Source organism: Lynx rufus, unplaced genomic scaffold (assembly GCF_022079265.1).
Source record: "Lynx rufus isolate CCGP_SWC_20201006 ecotype Redwood Valley unplaced genomic scaffold, mLynRuf1.p SCAF_14, whole genome shotgun sequence".
Classification (NCBI taxonomy): Eukaryota; Metazoa; Chordata; class Mammalia; order Carnivora; family Felidae; genus Lynx; species Lynx rufus.
Window position 1 is genome coordinate 36,460,462 of NW_025814828.1, and position 12,168 is coordinate 36,472,629.

Genomic DNA, 12,168 nt, shown 5'->3' on the forward strand with positions numbered 1-12,168 from the left:
TAGCTTTATAGTTAAGTGTCAAAATAGCAAAGCATGAGTCCTCCAACTTTGTCCTTTGTTCAAGATTGTTTTGGCGATTCTAAGTCCTTTGCATCTCCATATGAATTTTTAGGATCAATTTGTCAATTTCTGCTCAGGAGACTGTGTTGAATCTATGGATCAACTTGGGAAACACTGCCATCTTAACAATACCGGGTCTTCCGATCCATGAACATTAAATGTCTCTCCATTAGTTTAGATTTTCTTAACTGAATTTTTTAAAGTGTTTATTTATTTTGAGAAAGAGAGTGCAAGTGGAGGAGGGGCAGAGAGAGAATCCCAAGCAGGCTCCACAGTGGCAGTGAGAAGCCTGACATGGGGCTCGAACTCATGAACCATGAGATCATAACCTGAGCTGAAATCAAGAGTTGGATGCTTAATCAACTGAGCCACCGAGGCGCCCCTGTCTATACATTTTAAAAAGCTTTAAAAAACTTCAAAGTGTTAATGTCAATGACTAGAAAAAAAGCTAAAATGGTATGGAGTTATTGGAATTACAGTTATTCATATACAGAATGAGTACCAAGTCAAAGGTATAAACATTAAAATCACAGTAAAACAGTAACAACAATAATAATGTTAATAACAAATAATATGTATGGAACACTCATGACTGCCAGGTACTTTTGTAACTACTGTAATATATTAATTCATTAAATTCTTACATCTCTATGAGTTAGCTATTACCATTATCCCCATTTTGTAGATAAGGAAACCGAGGCACAGAGAATTTAAATAACTCGTTCAAGGTTACACATTAGTAAGTGTCAGAGCCACGATTCATGATTCACCGAAGGCAATGTAGCTCCAGAGCCCACTCTTTCCCATAATGCTGTTCTTCTCTTTCTTCTCGCCATGGACGATAAAAATTTCCTTCCTCTAAGTAAGAAAAGCAATATTCTACTGCTTTCTGTGAACTTCCCTTTTAATCATTTCAAAGGGAGTAAGAAACAAACAAACAAACAAACCACAATGGGTTGTTGCCTAACATTTGAGGAGCTTAAAAACAGTGTCTGGATACAAGGATGGGTACCTAGCTGTTCATTTGTGAAACAGAGTTGTGTGGTGATCTCTGAAAGCTAGTAAAGTTGAAATCTGTGTTCTGGAAGGTCAAAGAAGAGGCAGAATGAGGAGAATGAGTTCTTGCAGATGGTAAGCATAACATACTTTAACCAGGATGGCTGAATGACATAAAGGAATACAGCCTTACCAGAAGCTGAAAAAAATCTCAATGACAACCCTGCTGACGGTCCTAATTCTAGGTTGTCTGGTGGGTCTTGAAACTTTAAATAGTCCTGCAAAGGGATGTGGTAAGTTCATATGACCCCTCTCTGCTGTAACAGCTTTGCCCTGTCCAAATGAATCTTAGTCACCACTCTGGCTATTTTAGGCCCAAGTCTGGTTTTGTGGCACTGGGAGAACTACAGCATGGGTTTCTCGTGATGGGCAAACCTGAGCACTATGGCGAAAGGCCTGGACTTGGCCAATGAAAGGTTCAGCCCCAGACAGGGCAATGTCACAAAGGCCAAAGCAGGGCCAGAGTTAAAAAGACTAGGGAAGAACTGAGAAAAAAAGTATAATTAATGGTTCCTTTGGGGAAGAAATGAACTTCAAGAACAGCTGACAAAATTTCACTTTGGATAGTAAGATTTTTTTTTTTTCTCTTGTAGGCTACAGTGGTTCAGATGTATGTCAAAGTCTTGGGAAACTTCTTTAGGTGCCATCTTGATAACGGCATGTCGTTAATAATTATTTCTGCCAAGGACTTTTAAAGCAAATAGAGAAGAGCCAGTTTGGAGTGCTGACTGTAAAAACAATTAGGACAGAGGCTTAATGGAGAATCATCATCACCAATAATGACATGTTACAATTTCCTTTGTTGTATAGTAGCACAGTTGACTTTTCACAATGATGGAAATGTCCTATGTCTGGGTGATCTGATTCGTTAGTCACTAGCCACGTTTAGTTACTGAGCACTTGAAATGTGCTAGTGTGACTGAGGAACACTTTTGATTTAATTGTCATTAATTTAAATTTAAAAAGCTATGTGTGACTAGCAGCTACTAGACTGAACAGTTCAGCTCTATAGCATAATATCGTGGCCTACATAGTTTTCTCCCCCATCCACATAATGTTCCTCAAAATCTAGAGCTGTATATATGAAATTATTCAGATATTTCAGGGGTTGAATAATAATGAATATTACTGCAATTTAGGACATATACAAAAATACTTATAAAGTTTTATAGTTGGTGGGAGTCACATGGCTAAGGAGGACTACTAACCAACCACTTAGAGGACAGACTTAAAGATGATTTTTTTACAGTAATCAAAAATAAATCAAATAATAATTTTAAGACCACAATATAAGAGTTTCCTCTGTTGGGAAGAGGGGGGGAAATGTCCCATACAGTTTTTTTACTAGTGTTGGGACACCTGGGTGGCTCAGTCAGTTGAGCGTCCGACTCTTGATTTTGGCTCAGGTCATAAACTCATGGTTTGTGGGTTTGAGCCCCATGTTTGGGCTCCGTGCTAATGGTGCAGAGCCTGCTTGGGATTCTCTCCCTTTCTCTGCCCCTCCCCTGCTCTCTCTCTCTCAAAATAAATAAACATTAATTTTTATATTAATAAAATAGTTTACTATTTTATATTTGGTCTTTTTCAAAACCTTTTAAAATCAAACGGGCTCCCCATATGGGATAATTACCATTTTTTTTTTTTTTGGTGAGATAGAGGATAGAGAGAATGGTAAAAGGAGAAAGGTACCTAGTAAGAATAAAGAAAAGCTAAGAAAAGTAATTTGAAAATATTTTCTAGTAGATCAAGTTAGTGGGGATTCTTACTGCTTTGTGATCGTTGTCTAATTAATTCTAATCCAGTATTGTTTCCACTGAACTAAACTCACATTTTTCTTGTCAAAATATTTAAGTTTGAGAAAATGTGGCCTACGTTCATATTCAACAATAATGGATGATAATAGTGAATTCCTGGGATGCTTGGGTGGCATCTGACTTTAGCTCAGCTCATGATCGTGGGTTTGAGCCCCGCATCAAGCATTGTGCTGACAGCCCAGAGCCTGGAGCCTGCTTTGGATTCTGTGTCTCCCACTTTCTCTGCCCTCCCCAGCTCGTACTCTCTCAAAAAAAAAATAAACGTTGAAATAAAAATGTAAAAAAAGATAGTAAATTCCTATTTCAAAAGTAATTACGTCTCTGCTATAAATTTTTAGGATGATACAAATCTAAAATGTGATTAATCTTTCATTTATTTTAACATTTTGTTTAGATTTATACTTAGATATTACCTTAAATGATTTAAAAAACAAAACCTTATTGAAATAATTTTTAGAAGTGAGAATTTAGCTGTCGGAAAGCTTTTTGCTGATTTCTTTAATTACCTTTAGTTTCCTCCTTGCATTGAATTTCCTCAGTTGCTCTACTGTTTCTGGAAGATGAATCTTGTAGGCATAACGATCCCGCTCCTATAAAAGAAAAAAGATAATGAACATATGTAGCCATTTAAAAAAGTGAAGAAACTTAATCTAAAACAAACAGTGAAGCCCACATTTCTTAAACATGAAACTTAAATTCTAAAATACTGGAGATTTTATTCCATGATACTGGTAAACATTCTCAAATGAGGGATACGAAGGTCAAAACTGATAGTAAAATAGTATTTTATTTTCAGCAATAATAAAGGGTTAAAATAATGGATCAAGTAATTTTTAGATATATGGCTATATGGCAAAGATAATTAAATCATAATTATGAAGGTATGAAGTTACCTTTGACATGTTCTTGTCAGGTAAAATGAGCATTTGAAAAATTAACTTCACAAATGATTGAGCATTCGGAATTGTCAGGAGTAACTGGATTTTTTTTTTAGGTGAGTGATCACTGTATGTATGTATGTATGTATGTATGTATGTATGTATGTATTCATTCATTCATTCATTCATTCATGTGAATGGGCCCAGCGTGGAGCCCAGTGTGGGGCGTGAACTCACAACCCTGAGATTAAGACCTGAGCTGAGATTTTAACCAACTGAGCCACCCAGGTGCCCCAGGAATGACTGGATGTTAAAAGATCATACTTTCTTTGCACTAGAACAAACTTTTCAAGGCCATCTAATTCAAGCATTTCCTCACGTGGGATCCTTTTCAATCCCCGAAGGACGATTATTCTGTTTGACTTTGTCCAGTGAGTGATCATTCTTTTATGGCAGCTCACCACAATTCTAAGAAAGTAAAAAAGTGTTTACTTAGCCTGGGCCCACATCTGGCTTGTTTGGGCTAGCGTTGTCCTATGTAATATCGCAAAGCAAACATTCTTCCTCTTCTATATAGTAACTCCTCGGTAGCTAAGAGGGGGATCATGTTTCCACTAAATCTATTCTTCTCTGTGATGTCTCCAGTTGCCTCAACTATTCCTCATGTATATATATATTTTTAAAGTTCATTTTTGTGAGAGAGAGAGCAAGTGGGGGAGGGGCGGGGGGGGCAGGGAGGGAGAGAGAGACTATCCCAAGCAGGACCTGCGCTGTCAGCACAGAGCCTGACGCAGGGCTCGAATCCACAAACCATGCGATCGTGACTTGAGCTGAAATCAAGAGTTGGGCACTTAACTGACTGAGCCACCCAGGTGCCCATTCTTCATGTATATCTTCAACCTCTTGTCATTCTTCTTATTACCCAATTTGGTTCTACTCTAATTTGTCAATGTATCTTAAAGATTTAAATAAGTATTCATTTCAGAAATAGTTCTTGAGAGCCTGCTATGTTCCAGGCGTTGATCTATGCACTTGGGATACACAAGTAAACAAAACCAACAAAGATTATACATTATAAAATGTATAAATATGAGCGTGTAGCTCATATTCTAGTAGAAGAAAATACAGAAAGGTAAACTATGGAGTATCATAAAAGTGCTATGGGATAAAGCAAAAAGTAAAGCAGAGTAAGAGGGAATGGGTACACTGCAATTTAAAATAGGGTGGTCAAAGTCGGCCCAATTGCCGTGAGGACATCCAAAACTGGTGAGGGAGTGGTCTAGGCAGAGAGAACAACACAAAGGCCCAAAGGAAGAAGTGCACCTGGAGTTTTCAAAAACTGGCAAAAAGACCCATGTGCCATGGAGTAAATAGATCAGATCAGAGAGGCAACAAGGCTGGGGTAGGCCATTTAAGATCCTTTTTAAAAAAAATATTTATTTTTGAGAGAGAGAGAACACAAGTGGGGGAGGGACAGAGAGAGAGAGACACACACACACACACACAGAATCTGTAACAGGCTCCTGGCTCCGAGCTGTCAGCACAGAACCCAACGTGGGGGGCTCGAACCCACGAACAGCGAGATCATGACATGAGTCGAAGTTGGATGCTCAATTGACTGAACCATGCAGGCGCCCCCATATAACAGCCTTTTATTCTGAGTGGGAGAGGGAGCCACAGGAAGGTTTTGAACTGAAGTGACATGATCTGACAAGTTTAAAGGAACACTCTGGTTGTTGTGTTGAGAACAGATTAAAAGGGAACAAGGGTTTAAGGGGGGGGAAAAAAAAAGGCAGGGAGACCAGTTAGGCTATTGCAGTAATCTAGGGGGAAAATGGTAGATGAAGTCAGATGGAGAAAATAAAGATGATGAAGAGGAGATAGATTCTGAATATATTTTCTGAAAAAAGTTTTACTGAGGGGTAATTAGCATATAACAAACTGCATTTTTAAAATGTATAATTTTCTAGGTTTTGACATATACAACCATAAAAGCATCACTGCGTTCAACCTGAATATACCCATCACTCTCTAAAGTTTCCTCACATCCCTTAGTCATCTCCCTCCCAATCCCCGGGCAGCCACTGTTTCTGTCACTGTCAATTGGTTTGCATTTTCTAGAATTTTATATAAACGGAACCAGACGGTACAGACTCATTTTCTAACTTGTTTCTCTCAGCACAGAGGTTTTGAACTTCATCCATGTAGTTGTGTGTATCAATAGCTGATTCCTTTTTATTGCTGAGTGACATTCCTTTGTAAGGATAGGCCATAATCTGTTTACCCATTATCTGCTGATGGACCCTGGGTTGTTTCCAAGTTCTGGCTATTACAAATAAAGCTGTAATGACCATTAATGTACAAGTCTTTGTATGGATACACATTTTACTTCTCTTAGGTAAATACTCAGCAGAATGGCTGGATTGTATTATAGGGGTATGTTAAACTTTTTAAGTGGTTGTACCATTTTACATTTCGATAGCAGTGTATTAGTTGCAATTGTTCTACATCCTCACCAATACTTGGTATGGTTAGCCTTTCTGATTTTAGCCATTCTGATACATGTGCGTATAGACATTTCGTTGTGTTAATTTGTATTTCCCTAATGAAAAATGATGTGGAGCAACTTTGCGTGTGCTTATATAGCATCCACATATCTTTGTTGAAGTGTCTGTTCCAAATATTTTCCCGTTTTGAACTGGGCTGTGCTTTTTCTTATTATTGAGTTTTAAGAATTCTTCCCAACGTAGTAGAAGGGGATTTAGATGTCCAAACTCCCAGTTATAAAGACACAGGGATATAACGTACAGCAAAAGGAACACAGTTAATGATACTGTAACAACTTTGTATGGTGAGAGATGGTAGCTAGATTTTATCATGGTGATCACTTCATAATGTATATAAATGCTGACTATGTTGTACACCTGAAACTAATATTGTATGTCAACTATAGTTCAAAAGAAGGAATTCTTTACATAATCTAAATATGTAAGTCCTTTATCAGATACATAATTTGCAAATATTTACTCTTAGTTCATGGCTTGTCTTTTCGTTTTCCTACAGTGTTTTTCCAAGAACAGAAGTTCTTTTTTTCTTTTTAAAGTTTATTTATTTATTTTGAGGTGGGGAGAGAGAGACAGACAGACAGACAGACAGCACACATGAGTGGGGGAGAAACAGACAGAGAGGGAGAGAGAGAATCACAAGCAGGCTTTGTGCTGTCAGCACAGAACCCGATGCAGGGCTCGATCCCACCAACTGTGTGATCATGACCTGAACTGGAATCAAGAGTTGGACGCTTAACCAACTGAGTCACCAGGTGTCCTCCAAGAATAGAAGTTCTTAATTCTGAATATATTTTGGAAGTGGAGAGAACAGGATTTTCTGAGGGAATGGATGTGGGGTGTGAGAGAAAGAGAGGAGTCAAAGACCACACCAAGGTTTTCAGTGTGAGCAACTGGAAGTCTGACACCAAGAGAGATGGGGAAGAGATCAGGACTATAGTTTTGGATATGTTATGCTTGAAATATCTAAAGTTCAAGTGGAGATTCAAGTAGGTACTTGGACATACAAGCCCGGAATGCAAGAGAAGTCTGGTCTGGAAATAAATTTTTGGAGGGTCACAAACATTTAGAAGATATTAAGGATAATACTCAACTCTGTCCCAGGCACTGAATTTGGGACTTTCACTGGCAGTATCCCATTTATAGTTGTTCTTTAAAACAACTATATAAGATAGTAGAGACAATGCTACATGCTAATTATCTCAAAAGCAATGGCTCAAATGGACATAATTGTTATCATCATGATTAGCATGTACTGAGGGCTTATTATGTGCCAGGCAGTGTTCTAGTTCTTTACAAGTTTGGTGGGTTTTTTTTTTAGTGCTTTACATGTTTATGTTACGTATTCTTCACAACAAAGTAGGAGGAATATATCATTATTATCCTATTATAGAGTTGGGGAAAAGGTGATGCATTATACCAGATGAAGATTAATTAGTATGAATTGGGCCTCTTAGTTTTCTTAATCTGCATACTATACAACATTTGTAAATTAAGTTCAAGATCATAGTTGTTATTATAATGAAAATTCATGTTTGCATGTGAGGCACTTCTAAAATCAATGTGTTGGTATCCTGTACTTACAAAATTTATTTTTGAATTTAAATGTAGAATTTTAGTCAGTCCTGTCAAAATTTCACATTATCTGTGAAGTTCCTAAGGAATGAACACAAACACTTCAAAATTTCTTTTCTTTTTTTTTTTTTTAATTTTTTTTTTTCAACGTTTATTTTTATTTTTGGGACAGAGAGAGACAGAGCATGAATGGGAGAGGGGCAGAGAGAGAGGGAGACACAGAATCGGAAACAGGCTCCAGGCTCTGAGCCATCAGCCCAGAGCCCGACGCGGGGCTCGAACTCACGGACCGCGAGATCGTGACCTGGCTGAAGTCGGACACCCAACCAACTGCGCCACCCAGGCGCCCCTAAAATTTATTTTCTATATTAATGACTAAAAATAGCAAGAGTTCCACTGGAGAGCAAAATTATATTTTTCTCGAGTACACATACAACACCTGATGTCAAAATATCTACAATTTGTATATCTGCTAGATTCTGTATGCTAAAACATCTTGGGAATGATTTTATTATCTTTAGGGACTTAATCTCCTTTTCCTGCACTTAGCCAGAGCAGGTTCACCAATACAGAAGACATAAGAATTTATTGAATAATTAACTAGCAGAGAGAAGCATAAAACTGCCATTTTATAACAAGCAATGGAATCTTGTAATGGATTGCTGTTACTGTTTGTGGAAGATGTGGTGAATATGTATATGTGTACCCATATTACAGAATATTACTTGGCCATAAAAAAGAATGAAATCTTGCCATTCACAACATGGATGGACCTACTGGGTATTACCCTAAGTTAATGAAGTCAGACAGAGAAAGGCAAATACCACATGATTTCACTTATATGTAGGATCTAAAAGGCAAAAACAGGTGCACCTGGCTGGCTCAGTCAGTAGAGCATGTGATTTGCAACCTCAAGGTCATGAGTTCAGGCCCCACGCTGGGCATGGAGCATACTTAAAAAAATAAAAATAAAATAAAAGACAAAACAAATGAACAAACAACACTAGTAACAGACTCATAAATACAGAGGACAAACTGGTAGCTGTCACAGGAGAGGGTTGTGGGAGGACAGGTAAAATAGGTAAAGGGGATTAAGAAGTACAGACCTTCAGTTATAAAATAAATAAGTTATGGGGATGAAAAGTACAGCACAGGGAATATAGTCAGTAATATTATAATTACTTTGTACGGTGACAGATGGTAACTACACTTATTGTAATGAGCACTGCACGATGGATAGAATTGTCGAATCACTACATTGTATACCTAAAACTAATACAACATGTGTCTGCTAAACTTCAATTTAAAAAATTGTAAAAAAAAAAAAAAATGAAAAAAACCCTGTGTTCTGCCTGGTGATGTTTAATCAACATATACTAAAAAGCAAACATCAAAATGGGCTTTGCATTATTTTTTGAGTAAAAGCTGTTTCTGCATTTCGATAGAGTAGAGGGGAGAGGAGAAAGCAAACCCAAGGTCTTTAACACAAGAGAAAGAACCCAAACAAAAAGGAGCTACATAATATTATAGAGAGACAATGAGTTTGGAGTCAGAGTTTTTTTTTTTTTTTATTTATCTGTTTTGAGAGAGAGAAAGAGAACATGAGCAGGGGAGGGGCAGAGGGAGAGAGAATCCTAAGCAGGCTCCATGTGGTCAGCGCAGAGCCCAACACAGGGCTCGATCTCACAAATCGTGAGATCATGACCTGAGTCAAAATCAAGAGTTGGATTCTTAACCAACTGAGCCACCCAGGTGCCCCTGGAGTCAGAAAGGCTTCTGTTCAAATTCTGGGTCATTTATATATTGGCTGTATGACCTTACATTCTCTCAGTTGTTTCTTTTTGAAAACTAATCTTACAGGATTCTTACAAAGATTAAACAAGATGCTGTATAGGCACATGATTGGTTTTAATAATCCTTTTTATTAGTCAACATGTACAAACCTCTGATGTAAAGTAATTTGGGAGTGCTGTAAGTGTGTATGTGTGTGTGTGTCAACAGCTTACTAAATACGCTGGGTTGTTTTCTAACTGAAAATATGTTCCTATTGCAGAAGAAAAAGGTAAAAATAAAACATAGTAAAAATTTCAGGGTATGAAACCTGTGACCCATTTGTAATGGTCTTTATTCACAGCTTCCAAAAAGGGTGAACCAAGTGACAACATTTTTTTTTTCTATTGGGCTATTTTTTTTTAATGTTTATTTATTTTTGAGAGCAAGACAGAGCACAAGCGGGAGAGGGGCAGAGAGAGGGAGACACAGAATCTGAAATAGGTTCCAGGCTCTGAGCTGTCAGCACAGAGCCCGGTGCAGGGCTTGAACCCATGAACCATGAGATCATGACCCGAGCTGAAGTCGGATGCTTAACTGACTGAACCACCCAGGTGCTCCCCAACTGCATTTTGCTTAAAATAAAATTGCTTAACATTTTAGGTATATGTAACAGAACATATTTCCACTGTTATTTAAAAAAAAAAAAAAAGGTCTTTACACCCTTTGTAGTCTCTGCAGATGGTAGAACAGAAATTGGTCCTTTGGCTAACGCCAAATGTGAGAGAAAGCCCAGGGAAAGTGGCTTAAAAGACACATGGCATCCCTGGATTCTAGAGCAAGAAATGGGCATTGGTGTTGATTTTTAAAGAATTCCCTATTCAACAGAATAAACACTTCTTCTTCCAAGGTTTAATTCTTTAGAGTTCTTGGTAACAAGGCTTTCCCTTTTGAATCACTGAGAAGACTCTGAAAGCTGGAGAAAAGGCCGACTGGGGAGGGATCCCAGGACCTGAGGGGTGACCTTTGGTGAGATCACTGGTTTTCTGTTTTTTTTTTTTGTCTCTTAACATATCCTCACCTGGGTATGTGCGCAGCCACAACCTGGAAACTCCAAGGACAAGGAACACACAAAAAATGAACCCTAAGAAAATCTGACTCTCTTTAGCCAAGGGCTGAGAAGAGGTTTTTTGCTCTGGAGGACAGAATCCTTTTGACTGCACCCACCCTACTCCCAGGGAACAGCATGTAAGCCGACCTGTTCCCCACCCCCCCCCCCCCACCAGCCCTTCCGGACCCAAGCAACAGCAAAGAGTTGGTGCCCCACTCCCTAGAGACTAGGGGCAGTATCTCAAAGAGAAGAGAGCTGGGGAAGGGGCTCTTTAAATCTACGTATGAAGTCTTTGGCACATCACCAATAAACTCAGGTATAAAACCGACCAGGATCAACACAGCAAAGAGCTTTGAGACTAAACTGTGGTTTAGTCTCCCAGGTTTCGAATGAGCCTCTAAGCAGCGCACAAGTGGGGCAGACCAGATGAGTAGTGCAAAGGCTTTGAAAATGAAATTGGTGTTTCAGCTACAGCCCTAAAAGTGGGCCAGGATGTGTGTTCTGAATTTAATCAGGTTAGCTGCCTACTAAAATAGAAGATTTAAATAAGAGTCTCATAATACTAAAAATGTCTAGCATACTATCTAAAATTACTCTTCATACCAAGAATCATAAAAAAATCTCAACCAAAGTGAGAAAAGACAACCAACAGATACCAACATAGATATGGCACAGATATTAGAATCATCCAACTGGGATTTTTAAGCAGGTGCTATAAAAATGTTCCTAAGGGCACCTGGGTGGCTCAGTCCGTTAAGCATCCAACTCTTGATCTCAGCTCAGGTCATGATCAGGGTTTGTAAGATGGAGCCCTACATCCGGCTTTGCACTGACGGTGCAGAGCCTGCTTGAGATTCTCTCTGCACCTCCCCTGCTCACACATGCACAGGCACGTGCTCATGCTCTTGCTCTCAAAATAAATAAAAATTTCAAAAGAATTTTAAGATAAAAATGTTCCTAAAAGCAATTGCAAATGGTTAAAAAATGCTGACATTACCAAGTGCTGACAAGGATATAGAGCAACTGGTTCTCTCATACTCTGCTGGTGGGAGAGTAAAATCATACAGGTATTCTGGAAAATGATTTGGCAGTTTTTAGAAAGTTGAACATATACTTGCCATAGGACTTAGCAATCCCACTCACAGGTTTTTACTTTGGAGATGTTCATAGATGTATATAGATGTTCACAGCAGCTTTACTTGTATTAGCCCCAAACTGGAAACAACCCAAATGCCCTTCAAAAGGTGAATGGACAAGGGTGCCTGGGTGGCTCAGTCAGTTAAGCATCAGACTTTGGCTCAGATGGTGATCTTGTGGTTCACGGGTTCAAGCTCTGCTTT

At 38.6% G+C, this 12,168-nt stretch overlaps 1 protein-coding gene across 2 annotated transcripts in view; it reads right to left on the minus strand.

Annotated features, from left to right (window-relative positions):
* Positions 1 to 12,168, minus strand: part of CASK (calcium/calmodulin dependent serine protein kinase) — a 359,561-nt gene that overhangs the window by 107,126 nt on the left and 240,267 nt on the right. For both annotated transcript variants that reach the window (XM_047076095.1, XM_047076096.1), the window contains exon 9: positions 3,437 to 3,520. In XM_047076095.1, coding sequence (XP_046932051.1) covers positions 3,437 to 3,520 — 84 coding nt within the window. The remainder of the gene's footprint in view (positions 1 to 3,436; positions 3,521 to 12,168) is intronic.